The sequence below is a fragment of the Phoca vitulina genome, unplaced genomic scaffold (assembly GCF_004348235.1).
Source record: "Phoca vitulina isolate PV1807 unplaced genomic scaffold, GSC_HSeal_1.0 scaffold48, whole genome shotgun sequence".
Classification (NCBI taxonomy): Eukaryota; Metazoa; Chordata; class Mammalia; order Carnivora; family Phocidae; genus Phoca; species Phoca vitulina.
The window spans coordinates 3,413,298-3,440,598 of NW_022589751.1; the positions used below are offsets into that span (position 1 = coordinate 3,413,298).

Consider the following 27,301-nt stretch of genomic DNA (forward strand, 5'->3'; position numbering starts at 1 on the left):
CTCTGGATGCCCAAGATTCGGCCTGGATACTCCTACCCTCATGATCTCTGTGGTTATTTCTCCTCTTCTAATTTCTGTTCCTTTCTGGAACTGCTATTAGTTGTTCACTGACTCCTCTGGATCTATTTTCCATGTCATAGCTATTTTTTCCTATATCTACTTTTTGTAATATTCAAGAACTGATTATTTTCAGGGCAGCCTGTATATGTTCAATAGGCATGATGCCCTCCCAAATCTGAGCATACTAATATTAATTTTAAAGTTTTCTTCTGGGTGCCTGGGTGGCTCAGTTGGTTAAGCGACTGCCTTCGGCTCAGGTCATGATCCTGGAGTCCCAGGATCGAGTCCCGCATCGGGCTCCCTGCTCAGCAGGGAGTCTGCTTCTCCCTCTGACCCTCCCCCCTCTCATGTGCTCTCTCTCTCTCTCAAATAAATAAATTAAAAAAAAAAAATCTTAAAAAAAAAAAAAGTTTTCTTCTATTCCTTACATCAACTCCATCGCTTCATGTTCTATGTATCTATCTCTCACATGCTACTTATTTCTGTTGTCTGTCCCCATTATAAATGTATCAGTATCTCAGTATACATGGAAATCACTGTATTCCTGCAGTAAACTCACATTTGTAACTAACCCTGTAATTCAATTTCACCTTTATACCTAGTACTTGTATAGTATGACAACAACAAGATAAGTTCTTTGGCTTGCAATCCCATGATTCTTCAATCCATTTTTTAGTCATATCCTTTTGGTGTTCCGTTTCCCCTAACAACCACCAACTTGAGTAACACAATTCTTACCTAAGTGTTATGCAATAAGCGTCAGGGACAGATCATCACCAGCTCTAACAGACTTATCTAACAGTTAAAAGTAATGACAGTCTGGTAGAAGACTGTCATAGGTGTGCAACCCAAGAAATAAATAATAATACAGTAATGAATCACTTAAGTCTTGAACTCAAAATAGTTATGCTTTTTACCAATCTTTACAGAAGTTAAAATAACAAATTCTACTGAAAAAGAGAGACTCCATGTTGGTTAAAACAATTTTCTGCCTAATTTATGATAGTTATTCCATAGCTGACAGAAATGCACAAAGGTGTTCACCAAGAACATTTATAAGAATGTTCATAGTATTCTTCAAAATATGTAATAACAGAAATTGAAAACACAAATATCCATCAACAGAATAGTCATATAGTCATACCAATGGAATATTAAACAGCAATAAAAAAAGAACGAACTACTGAAACATGAAACACCATGGGTAACTCTCACAAGCAATGTGCTGAGCATTCTGCATGACTCCATTAACATCAAGCCCAAAATAGACAAAACTAAGAGATGATGACAGAAATCAGAACACTGATTGGGAGGCAGGAGTAAAACTTGGAAGAAGCAGAGGGAAACTCCTGGGATGATGGAAATGTTCTGTAAGTATAATTTGGTCTAGCTTGTGGTTACACAAGTTAATAAATATATAAAAATCCACTCAGCTGTACAATTAAATTTATGTACCTGATGACTTCATATGTATTTTATACCTCAATAAAAAAGTTAAGAAAAAAACGTAATTTCCAAACTGTCAATATTCAGTAAATATTGGAATAGTTAACCATATTTAGCCATAAATATTGGAAAACCAACATCCTTTTTACATTCTTTCAGTCGTAAGACAATTTTAAACAAATGGTATCAGAATAATAATACAAAATGAAGGTTAACATTCGGAGTCATACAATACTTGGTTTCCCACCTCCAAGTTTGGAAACACTGTTTTAATACAACATTTAAAGACAACATTAATTCCACCAGAAATTAAGACCCAGCTCCTGAGAACCTTCAATGAGGTTAAATGTCCGGACACTGCATATAAATCTCAAGAACAGGCTGAAGGATAAAAGATCCAGATTTGTAATTAAATTTTCATTCTGCCAATAATGTCATCACAAATAAAAGCATCACTATTGCGTTTACAGATTATTCCTCCGCAAGCTGTTCAGGGATAGCGCAATTTTCCAGATGAAGACTGAAAATGCAAGAGGCTCCCTGTCCTGTAGTCTCCTCGGCCCCACTAATTCCTACACAAATGTGCATCTTTAAAGGCGCCTGGTGTCTGGCAGATACAGCGAGGGGCTGCTGTCAAGAGAATACTACTTTAACGCCATAAAGTGGTAACAGCTGACTACAAAGTTTATGCACTGCGAGATGCAGAGAGGGTGGTGAGTTAGATTAAAAAAAAAAAAAGTGATAAAAATAAAAAACACCCAAACCGACGGTCCTCTGACAGCATCGTTCTCAAAAGAGAACTCAAACCGCTCCGAAAAACTGTGACTTTTCCTGACACCGCAGCGGCCTCCCGGGGGCTTGTCCAGGAGGCGACCCAATCCGGACAGGGCCCCCCGGCGGGCTCGTCCGTGAAGTGACCCGACCCGGACAGGGACCCACAGCCCTCCGCCCGAGCCCCGGCGCCCGCACTGCCCCGGCCCGAGCCGCGAGAGCCGCGGGCAGGAGAGGCCGGGTGGGGCCGGGTACTCACCGCGCTCACCAGTCCGCGCAAGGCCACCGCCGCCCTGCCGCCCCGCCGCCCCGCCGCCTCCTCCCCGGCCGCGGGCATACCCGGCGGCGCCTCGCGCACAGGCGTTACCACCGCCTCACAGCCCACCACACGCCACCGCGCCGACAACCGCCACTTCCGGCGCGCGTGAGGAAATGAGGCTGCCGCCGCGGCGCGCGCCTGCCCCGCCCCGCCCCGCCCACACCCAACCCCGACAGCCCCGCCCTAGCTCCGCCCACTTTCCCGCCCGCGCCCAGTGCCAGGTTTGGGAAGCTCAGTAATTGGCATACAGTAGTGATTAATCGATTATCTGTTTAAAAGATGTGTGTGTAGCTCCAAAAACGATTTGTGGAGACTGGGAGAGCGCCCCAGGCAGAAAACCGTTCTTGCCGGAACAAGGGTCTGCAGGGACAGGAGTACCAGCTCCAGCGGACCGCTGACTTTGAGAGAGGGAGGGACTTAGCCGAGGATGGCAGCCTCGTTCTGCCCGGAACCCCGGTCCTGGGAGCCCGAAGGGGCGAAGAGTGCCTTCATGGGCACTGAGCTAAGGACTGACAGGTTGCCAGAGGTGTCCCAGCATCCTCGAGTGTGCTGGGCTGCGCGTGAGGCCCCCAGTGAGGAAGTCCCGGCTGCCACTGGCCCTCCCCTCCCAGGCTGCCACTGGCCATTCCATTACTTTGGATCTGGGTTTCGTTATATGTGAAACGAGGTAGACATTGTGGAAGATGGCTTGAGATCTGACATTGTATGATTTTAGTGAGTGGAAAAAAAGCAAGCCCTCCCCAACATCCCTTCCACTCAACTGCTTATTTCAGAACATCCCCCAAGGCACTTTGTCCTGCCCTGGGGAGTGATGGCCTGAGCAGGGGAGGGGATGTCAGGTAGCACCAACCCCTGCCTGTGTCTGGGCAGGACACGGAGGTGGTAAGAGCGGCTCTGGGGTCTGCTTCCCACCAGGCTCTGCTTTCCTTAGTGGCTACCTTGGCAGGTTACCACACTTAGCCTCTCTTAGCCTGTTTCCTCAGCTGTGTTGTAGGGATAGTAACAACAGCATATGCTTCCTAAGGTTGTTGTGAGGGCTAAATGCAATTAACATTTGTGTCTGAAGTGTTTGGCACTCTGCCCAGCAGGTGGCAGGCAGTTGGACTCACGGTCACCATTAAGTACATTAGTTAGAGCAAAAGACTGGGGTGACTATGGGATGCATCCTGTAGAAGTGGCATTCCTAGAAGGGAGGATTTGCTCCTAATCACAGCTGTCTTCATTGGACGATGGTTATTGGGATGTCTTTAACACATATGTTCTCCTCAGATATGTCTTGTGGGAAACCCCACCGGTAAGAGAGTGGATAGCCTACTTCTAAACCAGGCTTGCTGGATGTCCAGCCTCTTCCTAATATCAAGGTGTCATTCTTCTCTCATGTCATTTCTGAGCAACTGTAAATGTTTACAGTTTTAACACTCCTTCCCTCAACCTGGCCCAAGAGTAAATAATTCACCTAGTCATAGATTCCATGGGTCTGTGACCTTGTGAATATAAGGACCATGTCTTTTTCATCTACCACTACTTTGCACATAGGAAGTATTCAATAAATGTGAATTGAATTGATTAAAATAAGAACACACAAGGATTATGTGTTCATAATCCAGAATCTCTCCCTTATCCAGAACCTCCTTTATCCAGAATCTCATGCCTCTCGAGCAAATGGCATGAATGATTAAGTTTACTGTCTGACATAATAAAGCTTTCTGTCTGGATGCCTCGTATGCTCTAATATGGTGATCAGCCTTGTGTGAGTCTATTTAGTGTAAATTAGTTATCTAGTGTTTAAGCCTGCCATGGGTGTTTTTGTCCTGTAGGCCTGAGGACCCAACTTGGGAGTGTAAATGCAAATGTAAATTCTCGTGGGAGAATTAGAGAGTGGGTACAGAGCACAGCATTGGTGATTTAAGAGGATAAGACAGAAGTTCTTTAAATACTTAAGGCGTAACTGCAAGTAAATATAAATGGCAGGCCACTGAACTGTCAGGGGATTATGTTCCCAGGCTGGCAGCTTTGAAGCCCTCAATCCAAGTCTAAGTCCACTACATATTGTTAGTTAAGACATTGTAATCAGCCTGTACCTGACATTCCTGCTGATGGCCCTTAGGAAGTCTACAGAAAAAGGAGTATCTGGACCTTGTTCTCTAGTCTCATATCCAATAATGGCAAATGCTTAGGCTGTTCTCTCTTTCTGCTGTCCTTAGACACTTTAAATTGGATGAGACTATCTGCTCCCCTAGGGCAGGGACACGGCCTCTCCTTTTCTCTCAGGTACCCCTAAGCCAGGCACCCATTATACATGCTCACTGCATATCCACAGATGTGTGAATGAATGAAGACTGGTGAATTCTACAGCTCTAACTTTCCTCTAGTGGGGGCCAAAGTAATAGCAAGATAAGTCTCTACTTCCACTAACCAGATGCAAAACAGTCTCACCTCCCATTGTGCTGCAATGCACAGAACCATTCCCCTCCACATTAAACATTGTATTCTTTGTCTACCTCCACTAGCCTTTTTTTTTTTTTTTTAAAGATTTTGTTTTTATTTATTTGACAGAGAGAGACACAGCGAGAGAGGGAACACAAGCAGGGGGAATGGGAGAAGGAGAAGCAGGCTTCCCGCCGAGCAGGGAGCCTGATGCGGGGCTCGATCCCAGGACCCTGAGATCATGACCCGAGCCGAAGGCAGACGCTTAACGACTGAGCCACCCAGGCGCCCCTCCACTAGCCTTTTAAGTGTTGGGTTTTCTTTTTATTTATAACATTTGTTTTTCTTCCTTTATCCTACACTTCCCTTACTGATCATGCTGTGTAGCCACGTCTGGCACAAGCAGCAGGTGCTTCTCCCAGTGCTCCCTCTGTTTTAACCCCTCTAAACCTCTTGACATCCCTATGGAGTAGGTTATGGTCCTCAGTTTACAGTGGAGAAAACAGAAACTCATAAAACTGCAGAGGCTCTCCCAGGACAGGAACTGACATGAAACTGACAGTGGGGTTAGGGTTAGGGTCACTTCTTGTAAACTGCTATTTGAATCCTTCATTAGCATTGTTGTTTTTAAAATAATTGAGGTTCTACCATCAATGGATTTACATTGTTAGCTTTTTATTATTTTTTGAATTGCTAAATCAAATACTAAATGTATGTAATTTAAATTTGGAGAGGCAATAATGCATAATTCAAGTTCTGTGGCAGATAACGGGTGATATGCATAAAATAAGTAATTCATGAGAAAAATACTTAAGTACTGTTGTGGTATATTAATATCAGAAGAATGTAGTTTTTTCCCCAATAATCTCCACTCTGAGGCTTTTTTTTTTTTTTTTAACTACAAAGCTTTCCCACTCCCCTAGCCTGCTTTTGAGCTCCTGCCAAATGAAAGTGATGGGGACTGACTCCCTTGCTATAGCAAGCTCTCAATAGCCTTTGCCTATTCTCATTTGGGCCATTCTTTGTTTCCACAGTTTTCCTAGTGGCACCACCAAGATATGGTCTTCACTGCTTTATTGCCTCAGACCACAGCCTTCAATCAGGCATGGTATTCACAGAGGCCCCTTGTGCCTTGCTGTTCTTGGTTTATCAAGTCTATAAGGATATGGTAAATTGGCACTGGGTCTGATCTCTTCTTGCTTTGCATTGGGTTCCTTGGCTGTTTAGTCTCAGTTTGGGAATCTGGTTTTGTTATTGATTCCCATTTGTTCAGCATCTTTGATGGAGTCAGTCCATTCCTTTCATCCCCTTTTGCTGTCTTTTATGTTACTGTTTCTGTGCTTTCTAAAAGTGTTGTTTAACATACGGAGAATCATAGGACAGAACACTGGCATAGGCCCTAGAACCCTGTTGCTCAAGCTGGTTCACAGACCTGAGCTTGGGGGTCTCTCCAGACCAGTGTCTATCTGCATATGGTATTCTCCCCTGTGTCCTCCTTGTGTCCAAATTTCCCTCTTCTTATAAGAGTGCCAATCATTGGATTAGGGGCCACCATAATGCAGTATGACTTCATCTTAACTTGATTGCATCCACAAAGACCCTTATAAGGTCAAATTCACAGGCTGTGGAAGTACAGACTTCAACATATCTTTTGGGGGGTCAATTCTATCCACTCTAGATGGCAACCTTATCAATTTCTGGTAGATTCAGGTGCTACTCTTTCTGTATTAAACCCTGCCACTTTTGCTCAATCTTTTCCTGGGAGTAAACATATGGCAGATGGTAAGCATTTCAAATAACCCACAGATTTCCTCTATTTCCTAGACCGTAACTGTAAGCATTGAGCCCTTGATTGACAAACATTACTTCCTGCTCTGTGACATTGTCTCTGCAAATGTAATAGGGAGAAACTTATTCTGCAATATTAAATGCACACCAGAGTACTTGGGACTATTTGTGAGATTCCATAGGATCCTTTTATTCAGAAGCAAGTTGATTCTCCTCTGGATATACCTTTTGTCTTCTCCATTATATTTGATACATACACCCAGATAATTTTCTTGACACTGTACCTGACACTTTATATTCTAAAAATTCTACTGTAATAGAAAAAAATAATTGGAGCAGAACCTATTGAAGTTTAGAGAAAACCTACCAAACCATTACCCAAACTTTCTCAATATCCCTTGAAATCAGAAGCAAAGGAAGGGATCAAACCTATAGTTGAAAGCCTTATATCCAAAGGTCTTCTCATACCCTGCCCTTATAATACGCCCATCCTGGCAGTAAAGAATGGCCTCAGGGCCATTAACAAAATTGTTATTCTTCACTTTCTAACCCACATATCATCCTGTGAGTCACTTGCTGAAGCCACGGCTGTAGTGAATTTCTGCTCAGCTTTTTACAGTGTGCTTCTAGAACAGGACAGTTAATAACTTTTTGTACATATTAATAGCAAATCTCCATAACATAAAACCTATAATTTTAACCATTTTTAAGTATACAGTTTGGTGGCATGAGGTACATTCACATTGTTGTATAGCGAGCTCCACTATCCAGCTCCAGAACTTTCTCATCATCCCACACTGAAACTCTTCCCCTGTAAACACTAACTTCCCACTTTTCCTTCTCCCAGCCCCTGGCAACCACCATTCTACTTTCTGTCTCTATGAATTTGACTGCTCTATGTACCTCATGTGAATGGAATCACAAGAATATTTGTCTTTTGAATACGTGTTTGAATGAGGACAGTACCTTTCTTGCCTTCACCTGGGGAGGACAACTGTCCTGAAGGACAGTCATGCCCCCAGGGTTCGCTGAAGTGCCCCGCTGTTTTTCCCAGGTTGTTAATCAAGATTTAAATGATCTACATTTCCCTTGTGATTGTTATGACATGCTATGTAGATGATCTCCTATTCTGCTCAGAGAAAAAGGAGTCCATTTACTTATCCTCAGCCTTAGAAGAAGAGGGTCATAAAATTTCAAAAGATAAATTACCATTTTGCCAGAATACAGTCTATCATTTAGGGCATGATCCATCTAGAAGGGGGAAAACATTGTCTTCTGATAGACTAAAAACTACTCAAATCTATGGTAGATCCCTCACAAAATGACATTTGAGAGGATTTAAAGGTTTAACTAGATTTTGCAGACAATTGGTGCTAAATTTTTCTGTGATTTTGATACCTCTTTATGAACTAAGTTCTTAGTAAGAGAGTCTTTCCTCTGGGAGCTCAAATATGAACAGGCTTTCTGGAACCTGCAGGTGGCTCCTCAATGGCCTCCTTCCCTAGACATGTGAAACAAGAGAAAGCCCTTTTGCCTATTTGTACAAGAGCAATCTGGACAAGCCCTTGGAGTTTCATAGGAATTATCCAAAACCCATCATTTACTATAGCCTTCCCTTGACAAGCCGTAAAGACTTACCCCTAGTAAGTCTTAGTGTTAGGGTAAGTGCTCTGCTACAAAATTTGTTGATGCTTCTGCCGAGCTAGTTCCAGGCTCCTTGCTTGACCTCATGATTCTTCCTGAAGTAAAGACATTACTATTGACTGGAAACACAGCACTTCTCAGCCAGCTGATTAACCTCTTATGAAATTCTATTACTCTCTCCCTCTCAGGTACTATTTCCTGCTACAACACCCTGAATCCAGGCACTCTCCTTCCTCTATCAGAAGAAGGGAAGCCTAGTGATGATTTTAACTCAGATAATTTGGGATCTCTTTACCTTACTCACATGTATTATAGTCTCATATTGAGAGCCCCGAGCTAATCCTGTTCGCTGATGGATCATTCTTGAAGCTAGAAGTTATCAAGTAGCATATACTATCATTAATTGAAGATCTCCTTTAGAATATAGTCCTCTCCTGAGGTAAAATCCATCCAAATGGCAGAATGTATTGCATTTACTAGAGCTTGTTAACTAGCCAAAGACTAGAGAGTAAACATATACATAGATAGGAAATATGCTTTTGGAGTACTACACGACTTTGGGATGCTAGAACCCCCACAAAAATGGACAGCAAGTTAAGCAATTTTTATATGCACTCTGTTTACTACAAAGGTGGCTATTATGAAGTTTGAGAACCATGCAAAAAGAGACAATGTTGAAGCTAAAGCAAACACTCTGCAGATCATCATGCCAAACAGCTAATTTTCTCCCTGAAACTGCTCATACAGCACAAATTGATTACTACCTTAAATCAACACTGGAGACGCTGTAAAGAGACAGTTATGTTGTTCTAAATTTCATGTGGGTTAGTCATGGCATGTGCCATTCCTAATATTGTACTTGGATCAGGGACACAGGGAAGGCGGGGCAGGTTATACTGTGCCTTAACAGCAAAAGCTACTTGCTCTGTAAGGTTGACCCTCATAACCTATATGGAATTTATTCTTGGCCTGGGTTAGGGTTCTGGGTTCAAAGCATCTTACAGAGGTTATTAATTGTTCTTGTTCTTATTTTTGTTACAGTGGTCGTGATACTGGTCCACTGTATTCTATCCAGGGTCTGAAATGTTTCTGCACAGCTACCTCCTCATCAGATGGTCCCCATGATGATACAACAGAAAGGTTGAGAAGACCTCATGATACAGTTGGCCATGGAGATGACCGGACAATCGATCTCACCACAAAGTGGTGAAGATCTGGATTTCTAGACTTCCTTAAATTCGCCAACTTCTCACAAGCAAGAAAATGATCAGAAAGGAGGACTGAGAGACTGAACATGCAAACAGACAATGATCAGACCCACATGTGAACTGAGAAACTCTGACCCACACCTCTGCAGGAACCAGCCCAGAATGGTCAGGGCTTGGTCAATGACTGTTAATTTCCCCACTTTTGCTATTTCCAAATCAGGACCAACCAGAGAAAGCCAAGTGTATTTCCCAAAGCAAATCCCAGAAGATGCCCGGCTTCTAGGTAGCCAATCTCCAGCTTCCCCATGCCAACAACCTCCAATCACAACATGCCTGAAGTCTCCCTCCCTCACCTCCTTTTTTTTTTTTTTTTACTATAAAGCTTTTCTCTCCTCTGCCTGTCTTTGAGTTTCTGTCAAAAGCAAGTGATGGTGGTTGACTCCCTTACTATAGCAAGTTCAGAATAAGTAACCTCTGCTCATTCTCATTTGAATGGTCTTTACTTACTTCTATGAAACTAAAGATTATAGGTAATTGGACTTGTCTTAAAAAATACAGTTTCCTACCACAATACTTCTTTTACTTCTTTCAATGACTATCTTATGAGAGACCAGAATCCTTGCATCCTGTGTCACTCCTTTTCTTAAAAATCATTTCTGATAATCTCTTCTTTCCACACACTTAGGAAGTCCCCCAAACCCTTGGCATGCACCTGGCCTGCCAAGCCCTGTGGGCACAGAACCTCCAGGAAAAATTTCAAGCTCTTTAAAACTCTCAGGAGGCACAATACATGCAGCACATCATAGGCCATTGTTGAGAGAAGCGTCTGAGGACAGGGACTGTGACGCAGGTACCGTGTGGACTCCCTGCAGTCCTCCGGGCTAAGTCCCTTGCCTCAGTTAGCAAGAGGCAGCCTTGCATTCTTCCTTCTCCGGGGCTAGACCCTTTCTGACACACAGGAATGACTTTCTTCCACGGGGGGAATGACAGGTGCAGAAAAGGACTGGCGCGGAGGTGAGAAATAAGAGCCAAAAAGCGTATGGCTTACTCTGGCACTGTTTACAAAATTGACCAAGATAAACAGAAACAGGGACACTTAAAATGAACATCACATTTTTATTCATGAAATTGACCCTTTTCATGACAAATATTGTCTGTGTATGAAATATCAAAATGATTTCCTTCTCAAAAAAAATTATTTTTGTTCTTGTATTTTTTTAGTTTTGGAATGTACTTACCTAGCTTGCTCATGCTAACTTTGAACTTGAATTGCTCGTTGTCCTCGGAAAGGATGCAGGATTGTGGTGCCTCCTGGTGTGGACTACAGAACTCCTGACATCGCAGTGCTTGGGGTGGTCTCGGGCTGTGACTCCTTCCATGCTGCCTGGCCCAGTTCCCTGTGACACCGATGTTCCTGTGGTCACCACATTCCTGTCGATGGCCTCCGTGTCATCACTCTGGGCCCGGTCTCCCGTTGAGAGATGTTGGTTGGCCAGGTCCTGTGATTTAGCACATCCTAGAAACATCTGCAAAAATATCTCATCGCTTGACACAGCCATCAAAACCTGAGTGGCAAAGATTAACCGTGACTTCTTCTGGGCCCTGATAGTGTGTGCCCCTTAACCCTGGGCGTGAAGCGTATTCTCCCTGCCGCCACGCTGCCACCCATGGGGCCTTGGCTGCAGACATGGAGAGGGGTTCCACGCTGAAAAATGCTCTACACAGAGGTTCTGAGTTTTCATGATGTCAGCTAAGAATCCTTCCTGTGAATCCCTACAGTTCTAACAAGGTCATCAAGCCTGCTGCCTGTGGAGGAGAGATGAGAACAGAGCAGGTGGCCTCAGTGGAGAGGGGTGTTTTCTGTTCATATGAGGGCAAGAGCAGGGGATAAGCTCCGCACATATCTTCACGCCGAAGGGATGAGGAAGCCCCCCGACTGCTGCACGTGGCCTTCAGACCAAGGCTATGTCTTTCCGGGGCCACAGAGGTAAGGATTTCTTAGACACCTTCTAGAACGACCCTAAATGCCACCTGCTAAATATGCTACATGTGAATATGCTCAGAGGAGGAGAGGAAACCATTCACTGGGGAAAAAATGCTTTATTTATACTGGGGAAGCTTATGCTTTTCCTTTGAATTTTCTTTTATATATGAAGTATTTGTCCAAGCCCCATTGTCAGACATTATCTTCAACTAAATTTCCACCCTTAAAGTAAGCTGGCCTTATGGTGGGAAATCATCCTTTGTGGGAGTTGGTGGAGAAATGTGCTTTTTAAGACAAATAAACCAAACACACAAACACTCCTGATGGAAGTTCAATGCTCTTGAAAAAGGGGCTTTTAGTATTAGCTTTTCTCAGCATGGGTTTCTAAACATTCAGAGGAAAAGAATGTAACAAATAGTTCACCCTAGAAATTACATTTACTTCCAGTTCCTGTGATCCAGATTGAAGGAGGACACCAAGAGCAGAAATGGGTGCTGAGGGCCAGGAGCTGGAGCTCCGGGGGCCAGGAGCAGCTCGTGTGTGTGTGTGTGTGTGTGTGTGTACATATGCCCGTGGGAAAACAACATGGGCCCTAAGCATCTATCGCACGACACAACCATAAATCAGATTTATGTTGGTAACGACTTGTGTTTGTCAACTGGCCCACCTGCTCCCTGCCAGGCATTTGAGGAGGAGTTCAGAGAATGCCTGCCTAACCCAACAGGACATACACAGAAGCACTTAGTCTTTTAACCTTCATAGGGGTTCAAAATGTTTCCTCTGACCGTAATGGGCCTACGGTTATGACTATGCATTTTACATCCTCTCTCGTACACCTGTCCAACTCTGGCTTCAAGAAATAAACCACATTTGCTGGAGAACCGAAAAGACCTGAACTCGACATAACTGCTGCTCTATTTTGGGAAGGAAACATAAAGGAAGGAATTCCCTGAAGGGTAGAATTAGAGGAGTTTTAACAGTTACCCTAAATGTACCTATTCACACACATATTGTGCAAGACGAGTCAAAGGAATCGCCAAGCGCCTCCTAGTTCTTTGAGCATTGTTACTTCCTCAGTGGTGACAACAACAGATGTCCTTGTGATAGTTCAATCCTTACATGGAAACTTCAAAATTAGAGACCTGATGTTTCCAACGAGGAAGTTAAAAAGAGAAAAGAAGTTTACACATTTTATGATACATGATTTTATTTACATAACTGAAATTATTTCCTTAGTCACCTTGATTACAAAAGCAAATGCACATGGTATGGTTTAATAACCTTTCATAAATAGATTTTACAAATTTTAATAACGGACAGATTGCTACTTAATACTCAGTAATACTTAATACCTAGTAACTTCGGTGTATATGCATACGAAAATTGTCCAATAGGACTAGTAAGTAGGAGTGCTTTTAAAACTCAGGAATAGACAATTAGATAACTGGTCAAGGGTTAATTCCCCATCACTGGGTCAGCCAGTTAGACCTGGAATTGTCACCCTGCCAATAACAAACCTACGGTGGCAACTCGTACTTATTGAGTAGGTATTTTTTAACAAGTTGAGAGAGTTTATTCTTTTTTTCTGCATTTAATAAGACTATCATTAAGCACATCTGAAAACCAAAAGTTGACCACAACTAGGTATTTCTAAAAGAACTTACCACAGTGTGTCTGAAAAACGGCCTCAACTAAAGCCACGTTACTGCTCTAGTAAGTGTTTTTCCAGCTCTCTCTCCGGGTTTGTGTGCACACGCATATACACACACCCCGTGAGGCTCTGATGCATACTCATCCAAGCTACAAAAATGCCCTAATTTTACTGCTTTTGTGAAATGCCTATAAGATACAGTATTTGGATGAGACACTGTCAGTCCCTCACCGTGCTTTAAGTCTGAAGACCAGGCAGGGTGTTGGTAACTGACTCTCTCCGGCGAAGTTACAGAAAGAAGAGCTGCTGGGGACTTCCCGAAAGCCACCCCCACAAGATGGGAGGAGTGCTGAGTGTCCGTGACCACAAACAAGCAGTGAAGAATGACAAGAAGCTTATGAGTCATGGTCAGAATCTAGTAAACAAAAATGTCCTCCTAGAGCAGCATCACATTACAAACATAGAAAAGAGTGGATACACGTACCTTTTCACACAAGCTCTATGAGAGCCAAAACATTGTCTTTTCCACATCAGAATTGTAATCAGAGGTATAGCAGTCCTCGGTCATTGTCAGCGTTACTTCTAATATAACTAGCTGAATTGTCCCTTTTAAACCGAGCACTAACCCCACCCACTCCTCCTGGGTGAGATGAGCCACTGCTTTTGGGGCGCCGGACGTGCGGTGCGCTGAAGGCTGGCAGCAGTGGGATTCACAGCAACCAAGTCTGCTGTCAGCAATCCTTGGACCGGAGGCCACTCCACTCAAACGCCCCTTTCCTTCATACTGTTCTTGTCAGGGGCCCGTGATCACTCAGTGATGGGGACCAAAGTGTCTGGTGAGCCCTCTCCCCTCACACTGCCCCTCTACATCGCAAATATGACAGCCAATCTCTCCATTGTGCTACATTTAAGAGTCATTTAAATCACGGTAAAAATCAAATGTCTTCCTAAGAAAAGGTGCCATGATTCTAAAAAACCGTTCTCAGGATCTCAAATGCTGAGGGGAGGCCTGTCCCGAGGTCCCCTCCTCCCCCCCAGCCCTGGCAGGGCTTTGACCCCGCTCTAAGGCCTTGCTGGGCTCTTGTTCTGAGCAAGGACATGTCGTTTGGGCCAGTTTTTTTTTTTTCTTCCCTGTTGCCCTTCTGGTGTGTGTGCTTCATGTTTAAATCTTGTTGCCCTGTTTGGCGGCAACCAGAAAAATCAAACAGCTCAGGTAGTGAGTGAGGGACCCACGTGTGTGAGCACAGAACGTTTGGTTGTCACCGGTGAACAAGGACCAACACAGGGTGCTGCTGAGGGCCGAAGAGGCAGGACTAACTAAAGGCTGGACTTGCAACTCTGGTCCAGTGGCTACGTCTGCCAGGAGGGAAAATCACCAGCCAAGTGTCAAGTGTACAAAGGAGGGGCCGGCACACTTTCCGTTCTCGGCATGTTTCTTCCCCTTGGGAGTCCGTTACCTTTCACAAAGAAATGTTAACTATCAAACGCGTCCGTTAATTGTGCCGCTGAGGGTGAAACCATCCAGTTAGCATATACACTATCATTTGCATATCTTGGACACACAGTGTTAGTGCCATCAGCTCTCGTGAGTAGTACAGGACTCTCTTCAGGCCAGTTCGGGTCTGACATGCCTAAAAATGAAAACAGATCATTTGTTCTGCACTGAAGAACCAAAACTTCATGGGCAGACAGTAAGGCCTTGGCAAAACTCCCTTTGAGGTTCAAACCAAACTTTCTGGTTTCTGTGCCAATTACATGAATGCTTTCGTGCTCCAGGTTTCCAAAACACTGTTATAGTTTTGGGGGAAAGATCACGTGCTCTCTTGGTAACTGGAACTTAACAGAAACTACCAATTTTGCCTTTTTTATGAGCTTCGAACTCCGAAATCTGATATAAATATTTGTTGACCTGTTTAAGTCTTTTTTCTAAGACAGCATAAAGCATTGCTGAATTAAAGGGCTTACTGCAGTGGGAAGCTTCTATAAAAAGTTCTCTAACGTAAGAAGCCTACTCGTCTTCCATCCAAGCCCACCACGGAGGAGAGAATCTTCCAAATCAGGGGTGCACGCGGGCGAGCCCCACAGCGTCGACAGGACAAATGGCGTGTAGCGCTAGACCCAAAGCCAGCAAGGAATCAGTGACTCAGGAGGCATGCAAAAGGAACAATCTCGGCTGAAAAATGCTTGAAACTCCAAGATTTAAAAACAATCAATGATCAAGTTAGGAAACAGAAAAATTTTCAAGTATTTAATCAAAGACAAAAGAAGGAGTTTTGGCAAGAACCATATTTACTGTCCATTGCAAGACCACAGCACCACAGACTATGTTCTTTCAAAAGCATTTGCTCCAGCTTTTAGCACTGACTTCATGAGTGACAACTGTCATGACAGTGTGTAATGCAAAGGATGTGAAAACAGCAGTCTGCAGGTGTCCTCCCTGAGAGTGGGCATGCAGGCGGGGCTCAGGCCGGGCGGGCCAATGCTCCCTAGTACCGAGTGCCCTCTGAGAGCCACCTGCCCGCCCAGATGGGGTCTGGGAGTGACCACAGGCTGTGCCCTCAGTGCAGGCAGGGTGGTGCTGGCTCCTCCTGTCTCAATTAACTGCCTCCCCAGATTGGGTAAATTTATCCCAGTAGTTAAATTAGAAGTACTATGACTTGATACATACCCACCCCAGAGACGACTTATTTATCATTTTCTCAATATCCCCTGAGAGTTCTGCCCAGCTCTCTTTCTTCTCCATAATCATAAGTTGCCAGGCAGTGTGGTAATTATACTTATTTTCACATCCTTTTAAAAAAACATAGTTTCAAAAATGCCCGAATGTAAACGGATGCAGTCAGACATTTACAAATAAAAAGGTTCATGGAGAACTTTGGTTTCGTTCAGATCAGAAACACTCTTAAAAAGCATTACAGAGAGTAGGGATAGTGCAGAGAGGAACGATGTTGCTAGAATCTAGTAAATGCATGTGAAATTCTACCATAGAGTTTGTTTTCAATCCACGTGGAGGGGAGGGCTCGAGGGAGGGGAGCATTATTACAGTCCACCAGGGGCGTCTCCTCCTCCGAGAGGCCGTCGTCGTAAAGCAGGGAGTCAGATGGGGTGGATGCGGCCAGGTCCAAGTAGTCCTGGAAGAGAGAGACAGCCGGTCACCCCGGCGTGGGCCACAACCAGACTTGCGCCCTGCCCCTCCCCGCCTGAAGGCAGAAGCCCTGGTTAGGTCCCACCCCGTGTTGGCTTACTAGCCTCTCTGTGAGACCTGAGCCCTCGCCAGAGAGCCCCCTCTCCCAGGCTCTGCTTCGCTGGCTCTGCTCCACAGCCCTCATTGCTTCCTCTAGAAATTCACCTTCTTGGGGCAGAAATGGGCTCCTTCATTGCCCTAGTGCTACCTCTTGCAGCATGACGGGGGTACCACACCCAGCGCCGGGGAACTGGCCTGTTTACCAAACCCGAGGCTCTGGGAGAGCTCACTGTAGCCCCATTACTCATTTGGGAGTGCCAAGAAGCATCTCCGATTTGCTGGACACTTTTCAGCTTTCCTCTGAGGACCCCTACCGTCTAGAACAGCATGTCAGGACTCAGAAATCTGAAGTCCTTGATGTGAGTTTTGCGTAGGATGCTGCTATGAGCTTTAGCTCCTAAGCCTGATGATTTCCCAGAGCCTTCCACTGCCGCCGCCCTGGTTAAATATGTCAAGAACAGTTCTAGCGTTTTCCTGGCTGTTTCTCAGCTCTGTTCTAGGAAGGCTGGCTCTCTTGGCATCACCTGTTATTTTTATTTAATGTAACCCTGTGTTCACAGGATTTGGAGGCTTGGCCCAAGTGGTACACTGATGTTAGGTTTTATTACAAGCAGCCTTCAAATACAGTTTTTGTGTATGAAGAAATGCCACCTTTTAGTAAATGTGTCAATGCTAAGATGAAACCCTGAAAGCAAGATCTGTGCCTGTCTTGTTGACTTGTATTTCCAGCATCTGAGACAGAATATGATACACAGCAGTTGCTCAATAAATATTAGTTGAAACTTGTTGGCTTTCTCATTTACCTTACAGAGTTGTAAGCTGGAGGCACATGGACTGAATCTAGCCTCCCAGATATGCTTTATTTGGACCAGACTGAGCATTTGGAAATTTAAATGAGTTATTAACATTAAAGATTGGAAAACTTAACATAAATACCCTTTAAAATTCAGAAGACCTGACTCTCTGGCACTCATATTCCTCTAGATTGTGTGTGGCTACAGTGAGGGATCCTTCAGAGGGGCTGTGCGCTCCTGGTCGCCACAGTCCCCACCACTCCCTAGCCACTGCCAAGCCCCAACCAGGCCCCTCACAGCATTTGAGTTTAGGATACCCACTTCAACTCTACCCTCTCATGTTCCGTTACTAAAAATTATTTTGACCTTGGAATATTTGCCTTCCACACCTGTCTGGAGAGTTCTAAGTATAAAGGGGAGAATCTTGGTTTATGATTTGAGAAGGGGCCTGGTTCAAGGAGAAGGGTTCAGTCATTAGCTGCCCTTGGGGGACAGCACGACCATCTCCCTTTGCACAGCCTCGCTCTGCCCCTGCACTGGGAACTCCATAGAACTGGGGTGAGGCGGGAACCCCCCACTGCCACGTTCAAGCTGCAGGTGGCCGACACCAGGAATTGGCTCCAGGTACTCACTCTGTTCTTAACCATCATCTTCTCCAGGTCTTTGCTGATGTCAGCAAACACTGGCCTCTTGTCTGGTTCCTGCTTCCAACACTGCAGCATTAGACCGTACCTGGTGGGGAGCACGGATGGGCAGTCAGGGCCCAGCTAGGACTGCCCCATCACAGCCGTTGCACCCAGCACTGTGCCCTGGGCCCAGAGGGCTCTGTTCTCAAACCCCAAAGCCACCTCTACGTCATTGACATCCTTCTCTGAGCTGGGCCAGGATCTGAGGGGTCACTAGGCGCTTAGGGTGCCTAGTGCTGTGGTCCAGCATCTTGTGAGTCTCCTTTCCCTTGAGAAAGATTTGTCTTCACTTCCCTTTCAGAGATGCTGATAAATAGCTGACAGGATGCCATACCCACTATGGTGGCTGCGGGAGCAACACCGGTCTTTCAAACTCTGATGAAGTATGACCTGGTTGTAGAAACAAACAAAACTTCTGCCAGTCATACCTCCGTCTGGTGCCTTCCTCACTTCCTCATTTCCCTGGGTCCCTGGCATGGCTGCAGGGCCCCCAGCGCTGCCATGTGACTGTGTGCTGTGCCAGCCAGCCTCCAGCCCAGGCCACCCAGGGAGATGGCACCTACTCACCCCTGCACTCCCGCATTTAGCTCTGAGCCAGGCACATGGCAGGCACACAACAGATTTTGTGGGACGAATGGACCAGCATGTTTCTGCTAGTGATGGCCCCTTTCTCATGTGTTCTCAGCCCGTCCTCTGAGAATCATCTGCTGGAACCACCGTATGTGAAGACTCTGGTGCTCTTGGGCTGTGGTGCCAGGTCTTTTTGCCTGCCCCCTCCTGACCTCTCTATCTCCACATGGGCACTCCCCAACATGCACCCCTAAGGTCATCCCGAATCACCTGCCCCTCCCCAAGGGTCCTGTGGGGATAGGCCTCGGGCTTATCTGCTCCCTGGGCCTGAAGCATCCTTTGATCCTTCCCACTACTTCTTGTTGGCCCTACTCCCTCTCATCCATGTAAGTCTCCCCCCGACCCCAGGAAGCTCACTCAGCCCCCAGCAAGAGTCAGGATGCCCAGCATCTGCCGTCGTGACCAGTGGTGGTTCTCTGACTTCTGCCTTGGCATGCTCTGCCCTGTTCCTACCTACCACCCGGTTCACCCTGGTGCCCAGGGCTGCTCGGGAGCAGGGAGGGAGGGAGTATGTTGTCTGTGTCTGAGGGAGGCTGGGCCAAAGCAAAGCCTGCTCACATCTCCTCACTGCAGTTGTCGGGCCTCTCCATCCGGTAGCCTGTCTTCAGAAGGTTGAAGAGCCGCTCCGGAGGAATCCCGGGGTAGGGGTTGCCCCCCAGAGTCACAATCTCCCACAGCAGGACACCGAAGGACCACCTAAGGGGAGTGAGACAACAAGTGAGCGGCCGTACTGGGCTCAGCAGACCAGACGTCCACCCTCCCAGCAGCTGTTGACCCCATCAGCCCCCGGTGCAAAGAGCCAGCCAAGGCCTGACTGTATGGATGGATGTGGAATGGAGGTGGGGAGAAGCCGTCTGCCTGCCCTGCTCACCCCTGCAATGCTGAAGCCCCACCAAGCTGCTGCCCAAGCTCGGACCCCACACCCACAACGGGTACTTGGCTGGCCCCGTGGAAATGCGCCAAAGCATCAGAGACAGCACAGAGCTGCCAAGCAAGTCAGCAGCATGCAGGGCGGGGACCTAGACCACGGGGCACGGGGCTGCCTGCACAATCCCTTCCCCTTTCCTGTGGGTTTGGCAATTTTCATAAAATCTTAGAAGAAAAAAGGCACTGCCACAGAAAAATATTTAACTGTGAGGGAAAATTTACTGTGAAGTGGGAACAAAATCGTATCACAAAACAGCATTATCACATGAGCCCACTTACAGCAATAAAAAGCATATACCTGCACACCACGGAAAACACTAGAAGGCCCATGTATGCCGGGACCTGCAGGAGTTACGTAGGGGCAGTGGGATCCAAGTGACTTCCAGTGTCTTCATTACCCTTATCTCTGCATTTTCCAACTGTCTACAGTCAGCTTTACGTAATCTGAACACAGCTGTTCAAAATTGTTCAGGAACTGCCTTTCCTCAGCGCACATTATTCAAGACATGCATGTCTGTTGATGGCAGAACACTTAGAAACAAGCCTGTTGTGTTTCTGAAAACTATCAAGTCTTGTGATTTGACCTGAAAGGCCAAGTTTTGGTTCCCTAGTGAGCAGTTTGGGACACACCAGCCTAGCAACCCACTCAAGGCCACCCTACCTGTGGGTGGGGACCACTCCACTCCCAGGGGACCTTGCCTGAGCCCAGCCCACACTCAGGTCCACAGAGAGGAACTGTTTGGCTGGGCCTGTGTGGCACTAAGATGCCCAGACAGGAGAGGGAGGGGCTGGGAAGGGGAGCAGCGAGCGAAATTTGCAGTTACCTGCTCACTGCTCTCACGCATTTCACTGCGACTCTCAGAACCACTGCGTGGGCCCCTGCCATTTGCTGCACGAATACATGAAGCCCCTTTAGCTTGGTCATTGCAGATGGATGGTACAAGCCAACAGGCACTTGTCCGCCAGCCAAGCTGCCCAGAGAGGCATCATGGCGCACTATGCATGTAACCTGGACCCCAGGAAGGCAACACCCACACTTACACATCACTTTGGGTGGTGTAGATATGATCGAAAAGAGACTCAATTGCCATCCATTTGACTGGAATCCGACCCTAAACAGGGAATGAAGGAAAGGCATTAACATCGCTCTGACACCCTGGAAACCAGAGGTCGGGGTTGTGGAGGAGGGTGAGGCCATGTCCCAGGCATTTCCAGCTCTGGAGGGACGCTGAGTAACGACGTCCAGAGTGCGCCCAGATACAGAATTGGCAGCATGGCCTCAGAGGGGCTGCAACTCTAATCTGGGGCTCCCAGGCATGGCTGAGACGCTGGAGGGAGTCAGCTGGCCTGCTCACAGCTACACAAGGCGTCCTTGTCATGCACCACATCCCTGCTGAGTAGAAACCCAAGGAATCATGACCATGCCCAAGCCAGGTTTCCCTACAGACAGGTCCAGAGGGCTCTGGGGTACCCTGAGTGGTGATGCCCAACGTGTGGGCCAAGAACGCCATCCAGCAAGATCTCCCCATTTCTGAGGGGGAATGAGTTTGGGAAACCAATTTTCAGCGTTTCCATCTTGGGGACTTATGACGCAAACCAACACACTAAAGTCTTTTCTGAGAAGCCCTGAGGGAAGAAATCTGTTTCCATGCCTTGGGGCTGCTTTTTCCCCTGTCACTTTATCCTGGAACTCTGTTAGCCTCCTCTGAGAGAGTGCCCCCACTGTAGAGGCACTGGGCAGAGCTAACAAATGCTTTCCAGTGCGACTTGAGAAACAGCTCAAGTAGGCAAGTCTTAGGACACAAACCAACCAAAAATGCGTGCATTGCATTTTAATGCAACATGTCCCGTAATTTCTTTTTCTCTAAAAAAGCCTTCTTTAGGATTTACATCTTTAATGAAGTGTGATTTTCTAGGGCATGTGTTTATAACAACACTGCCTGCCGCCTGGGCTCTCTAGGGTGCCTTGTGCTTGGACACCTGTACTTCTCTGCTCCATGACACGGGCCATTCTTGGGGGACTGGTACATCAATAGAAAGACTCTGTCCACACCCCTGCACGGGGTGGGAAGCAGCCCCTCTCCACTTCCCCTTCGGCAGTTCTGAGATATCCTGTCACAACGGAAACCCCAGAAAAAACGAAACCTCATCCTCACAGCCTGTGGCGGCACGGGCCTTCTCCTGACCCCTTACAGATCTGAGGTCTACACAAGTTGCTTTTTGTATGTTGTTTTGAGCAGTGTCTGTTCTGAAGGCCAGTCAGCCATGACTCCTGAACGGCCCTGTCTGTTCTGTCACAAGGAGGCTGCAGGGGAGCGACTAACAGGGCAGTAGAACTAGGAGGGTTAGGAGGGCCACAGGGAACTGGACGACACAGCGAAGCAGATTTCCGCCGAAGGACCCCAGACCACCTATTTCAGAGGTTTGGAGAAAGTGTCGAGAACCCTACACAGGGTCTCTGGACTCCATCTGCAGGGCCTCCCTGTGAGCCTTCCAAACTCACCCAGCCAAGGGTTCCCGGGCCCCCGGCCCAGGGGAACCCCCACCTGTAAAGCAGTTCATTCCTTCCTGCCCCAGAATGACTGCCGCACTCAGGTGTATTGACTTCAGTCTCCTTTGAGCGAAGAGCTAAAGTTACACAGAGAGGAAACGGGACTTTCATCCTGTAGAAGCAAGAGGAACAACTGCAGAGACAACTATCATTTCTGCAGCACTAGGTGACCTTCAAAAGTGGTGGTGTTTAAAAACAAGAGACGCTGCGGGGCCCCGGCTCCCCAGTAGGTGCTCTGAAAGGTCAGGTGTGGCGCTCAGGAAGAGAAGGAATAGACCTGGGGTGAGTCCTGAGCTGGGTCTCTGGGGACCCAGGAACCAGGGAAGGATTTGAAGATGAGGGCTAGAAGTTCATACCCTAAGACTCTGCTCTCTGTTCCCCGATGTTCTAAGGGCTCCGCCCCCACCCACTGTGGGAATGCTGCCCCCTGCCCTCCACCCTGCCCGGGAGCCCTGGGCCACCCCCCAGGGACCTGGTACCTTGCTCCTCTTCACGTAGGAATCCTCTTCATAAACATCTCGGGATAGGCCAAAATCCGAAATCTTCATCTTCCGCCCCTCGGCTACCAGGACGTTTCTGGCGGCCAAGTCCCGATGGACAAGCTGTGAGGAAGACAACAGCAGGGACCCCTGAAACCTAGGTCCCCATCACAGGGAGTGGGGGCCCCAGCTGGCGCGGCACACACCTTCATCTCCGCCAGGTACCGCATCCCCCGAGAGATCTGCCAGGCGAAGGAGATTAGGTCGCCCATGGTCAGGGCCCGCTCCTCGGGGTTGTCCAGGTAGCTGGAGCTGCGGCTGCCTCCACTGCCCACGTAGCCCGGCCCCGCCTTGCGGCTCTCTCGGAGGAAGCCCCGCAGGGAGCCGTACTTGGCATACTCCACAATGAGGAAGAGTGGCCCTGGGCGGGAGGGGGGGTGAGAGGGGGCTGTGAGCTGGCCGCCTGCAGAGCCCTGGGCCGTCAGAAGTCAGGCCAGCTCTGGGAGCACGGGAGGAGGGGGCAGGGTCCCCACGCAGGCTCTGCACCCTACCAGAAGTGGGCAGAAGGATATAGCCCTGCTCTGGCCACTGGCCTGGGCTTCACGCAGCACAAATACATGTTTCAGTCCCAGCTCACTCTTGCACGGCTTGCTCTCCTTGGGCTGCCCATGCCAAAGTGGGCTCCCTGGGCGGATGAGCACAACCTTCTGGGGTGCCCATGGCAGGCGGCCACTGTGCTCAGTGCTCCCCTGGGAGGCACGCCCCTGCTGCTAGGATGTCATGTCTTTCTACTCCCTCGGCCCTGCTGCAGTGCAGGCTGGGGACGGCAGATGCAGGCAGAGGATCCGAAGCCTCACATGGTGCCTGCTCCCTGCTCCCTGTTCTCAGCAGCTCTGAGGCTGCCGTCTTGGCCCAGGCCCAGCCTTGATTCCTGCTGGTGCCGACCAGCATCCTTGCTGCCCTCTCCCTGGGGCACCCTGCCCTCTCGTACTCACAACATGCACATCTGTGCACACGTGCACACACACGGTGAGAGGCCCTTGAGTGGCATAGACAAGGCCAATCTCCTGTGTCCTTATGTGAGAAATGGTGACAATGCCTTCACCATGCAGGGCTGGGGTTGGGGTCACTTGAAGGTCATGGCACGCCTAGTCCCCAGGACACATCATGTTTCTAGAGCTCCCTGCCCTGGGGCTCTGCCTGGAACAGGGTGCTGACAAACCAGGATGTCACCAGAGGCCTCTGAGCAGCTGCAGCAGGCCCAGGGAACACACTCGGAGCAGAGGCCTCATGCAATGCTCCTGCGGCAGCCCCTCCTGGTCCTCTCCCTGACACGGGAGGACGCAGGCTCCAGGTGGGGGCTGGAGCCACAGAGGACAAGGAAGGGGAAGGAGGAAGAATGAGGCAGCCCAGAGCCCTCAGCCTGCACTGGGCAGTTGCCTGCCCCTTGGCCGGCCTTACCATCCTGGCTGCAGGCCCCGTACAGCTTGATGACATGCGGGTGGTTGACCTGCTTCAGGAGGTTGAACTCTGACAGCAGGTCCCGCAGCTCGCTTGGGGAGGCGTTCTCTGAAATGCACATCAACACAGCGAGTTGCAAACCAATCCCTTCTAGGAGCCCCTTCTGTGAACACCCTGGGTCACCGGACCTACATCTTAGGTCTGCACAGACCCTGGTTATCTCCTTCCCACACAGCCTACCCAGGTTTAGACAAGGCCCCCAAGGACCCTGCTGCTCGGGACTTCTCTTTGCCTGTAGGATGGTCAACAGCGGCCTCATCTGCCTCCAGGGAATAATAACTCTGACGAGCAAACTTCTGCATCAGGAAAGTCTTTCCATGGAAACCCTTCCTGGACCAGGCTGTGTGTGTGTGGCAGTATTTCCCTGCAATTGCCATCTTTCAAGGACAGAAGTGCATAGAGACTGTCCTCACAAGTCCTTCTGGAAGGTAGGAGGACTGCCCCATGTCCTAAAGCACCTGCTGACCAAGCACTCAACAAGAGGGTGAGGCCCTGGAGAAAGCTGAAGGTGATGGGACTTCACAGAGGTGGCCTCCTGCCACACTGAGCATATGCATCCTGAGGGGGCAGAGCTGTGCTTGGGCTCCCACCAGGAGCTGACGCCTGAGGGGAGGGATTTGCAGTCAGAAGCTGTGGCTACACAGGCCTCCCAGGGCAGCTGCCCCACAGCCCCCTGCCAAGCGGTACCACGCTTGTCTGGAAGAGAGAGGACAGCTGGGAGAGGGTGTTGGGACCCATACATGGTGGCCTGGGGGCTGGTCTCACTGTGACCCCTTAGTGCCTGGGGCCTCAGGGGGGCATGGGGAGACCCTAGTCTGAGGGCCTAGGTAAGCATTCAGAATCACCCTGCACAGTGTAGCCCCGAGTGTTAAACTAGAATTCTCATGTGCACCTGCCAACTTGTACCCACTGCATGGCCACTGGGCCCTTGGTCCACGTGAACCAGAGTCATGGCAGAGGGCCGTCCACCCAGTCTCAGCTCAGAAACACCAGTGAGACAGTGTGTGTTTGGGTGAGTATGTGCCCACTTAGAGCTGGACTTATGGCACGACTGGTCACAGAGGCAGGGCAGATCCATGGGGGGCCACCGGGGATCAGGCCAGGCAGGGCCCCAGGGGCCAGGGGCCAGTCCTTACAGGTTGACTTCTTCACCAGGACCCCAGAGGCACTTGGCTGAGAGGAATGAATGGGGCAGACTAGGATGGGAAAACTGTCAGCTTTTAATTTTTTAAAAACTCAGCTCTTTACCCAACATTGGTGCAGAAGCAGCACCACTCTAGAACCTTCCAAGTGAGGAAAGTCCTCTTGCCCTGTTTCTCCAGGGACTACCCTGGCCCATGTCATCCATGGTGGTGGTCTCTAGAATGTAGCCACTCAAGAATAGCAACGGGAGGGGGGGCTCTTTAGAAGGCCCCAGGCTGGCTACCAGCACCCTGGTTTTCAGGGTAGCTCTATCCAGCCCTCGGGGCTCCAAAAGAGCCACCTGTTCACACTGCCCGGAGAGGTACCTTTCAGCATCTTCACGGCCACGGTCGTGTATCCTGCTTTGCCTTTAAGCCGGAAGGCTGTTGCCTTAACCACTTTTCCAAATTCGCCTTCTCCCAGAGTTTTTCCAAGAACCAAGTTCTTCCGAGGGAATTCCCACTTCGGATCCTCCTATGTGGGGTTGAAGAAAGGGGAAGAAGAGGAGGAGGGAGAAAGTTGGTGAGGATAAGAGGAAAAGAAGAAGACAAGGCCCATAAATGAGCCCCCAGCAGAGAAGCTCCAGTGTGCAAACCACTGCCACGTAACCTAGCGGGCACTGGTCATCCCCCTGCACCGAGGGCAGGACCCCACGGTTGGGCAGGATCCTACACCTTATGGGAAGACAGCTGTTGGCACAGAATGGCCTGGACTCTGGAGGCCTGAACCCTTGCTTGTCCTCGGTCTACCGAACATGGCCTCAGCCTTCCCCGGCCCATGTTCTTGTCTCTCAAACAAGAAGTTCAGGGCTTACTTAGCACCCAGGGGGTGCTCACATGGGTGTGGCCTCTTCCCTCTACCCACCCTGCCTTCCCACTGAAATCCCACTCAAGATGACTCTGGGACAGCTTCCCAGACCCCAGCCTGGCCTCACATCCTTGAACTCTGACTGGGGATGCCAAAGCCTGTCCTGGGGATGCTGGAACCTCCCCTCCCGTGCCAGCACCCGGGCGTCCACTGCCCCAAGTCTCCCTGCAGCTGGATGTGGGTGTGGCCTGGCGGTGCTGCTATGATGCACCCTGCCAGACTCGCCTGACCCACACAGATGACACCACGGGGCCTACTGTCCTGCTGAGCAGGGCCATGCTTTCCAACACCCAAGTACAGGTGCGTGAGTGCACTCCTTGTGGGCAGAGGCGGCCTCCTCTCAGCACCGTGTCTCAGGCTCCTGCTGGCCAGCTCCTGGGCATCCTGGTGTCGGCTCAGGTTCCCCAGGAACCCACAGTCAGGGGCAGAGTTGACAACATCATCGTTAGCCTGGTGTCCTTACCTCCTCACTGCACTGGATAAGCATTCACTGCACATGGAAACTGTGCTAAATCTGTGCGGAGAGCACTGATTTGATCTTCTTAAAAGACATTAAAAATTCTCCTTACTTTATATAAGAAACAACTGAGGTCAAGCAGTTGAGTAACGTGTCCTCAGAGCTGGTCAGCATAGCCCTTGGGCCTCAGGCTGGGCTCTGGCTTCTCTGCTGCGGGCCCAAGCTGACGTAGGCTGAGGGTGGTGTGTGTCCACTTGTTCGAGCACGCACCAGCACTGCCCTTCCTGTGACCTCTCCGTAAATTGCCTGCGTTTATAAAGGAATCAAATAGCTCATCCCAGACGCCTCCTGTGGAGGCTGAGATGCTTCCCGGGACAGGGGTCATAGACCCTGTCTGCTGAGCGACTGGAGCTAGGAAATCTAGGATAGAGGCCGCGGTGTCTACCACGTGTGGGAATGGTTCCCATGGCCCAGACCCACACTAAGGGGTGAGCACCCTTGGGTGGCTCCTCCTACAAACCATGGCCACCTCCCAGCCCTGGTTGGGTACTGCCAAAGGCCTGGTGACTCCTGAGCTTTCTGCTTGGAGGTCCCTGTCAAGGGGCGATGTTCCCTGCCAGGCCTTGGAGGTGGAGCTTCTGTTCACACACACCTCTCCTCAGTCC

The 27,301-nt window shown here is 48.6% G+C and overlaps 2 protein-coding genes across 5 annotated transcripts in view; both read right to left on the reverse strand.

Annotated features, from left to right (window-relative positions):
* Positions 1-2,696, reverse strand: part of CSGALNACT2 (chondroitin sulfate N-acetylgalactosaminyltransferase 2) — a 45,410-nt gene extending 42,714 nt beyond the window's left edge. For 3 of the 4 annotated variants that reach the window (XR_004302699.1, XM_032432540.1, XM_032432537.1), the window contains exon 1: positions 2,537-2,689. The gene's annotated coding sequence lies outside the window, so the exon portion shown is untranslated. Of the gene's footprint in view, positions 1-2,536 lie in introns of all 4 variants that reach the window. The other variant, XM_032432538.1, reaches the window with a different exon arrangement.
* A 10,140-nt stretch (positions 2,697-12,836) lies between these two features.
* The window catches only part of RET (ret proto-oncogene), a 52,693-nt gene continuing 38,228 nt past the window's right edge, over positions 12,837-27,301 (reverse strand). The window contains exons 12-20 of the mRNA XM_032432573.1: positions 25,639-25,786; positions 24,071-24,178; positions 22,816-23,030; positions 22,610-22,732; positions 20,621-20,691; positions 19,211-19,348; positions 17,969-18,068; positions 16,282-16,429; positions 12,837-14,929 (exon numbers count right to left, since the gene is read on the reverse strand). Of these exons, the coding sequence (XP_032288464.1) occupies positions 14,772-14,929; positions 16,282-16,429; positions 17,969-18,068; positions 19,211-19,348; positions 20,621-20,691; positions 22,610-22,732; positions 22,816-23,030; positions 24,071-24,178; positions 25,639-25,786 (1,209 nt within the window). The 3' untranslated portion in view covers positions 12,837-14,771. The remainder of the gene's footprint in view (positions 14,930-16,281; positions 16,430-17,968; positions 18,069-19,210; positions 19,349-20,620; positions 20,692-22,609; positions 22,733-22,815; positions 23,031-24,070; positions 24,179-25,638; positions 25,787-27,301) is intronic.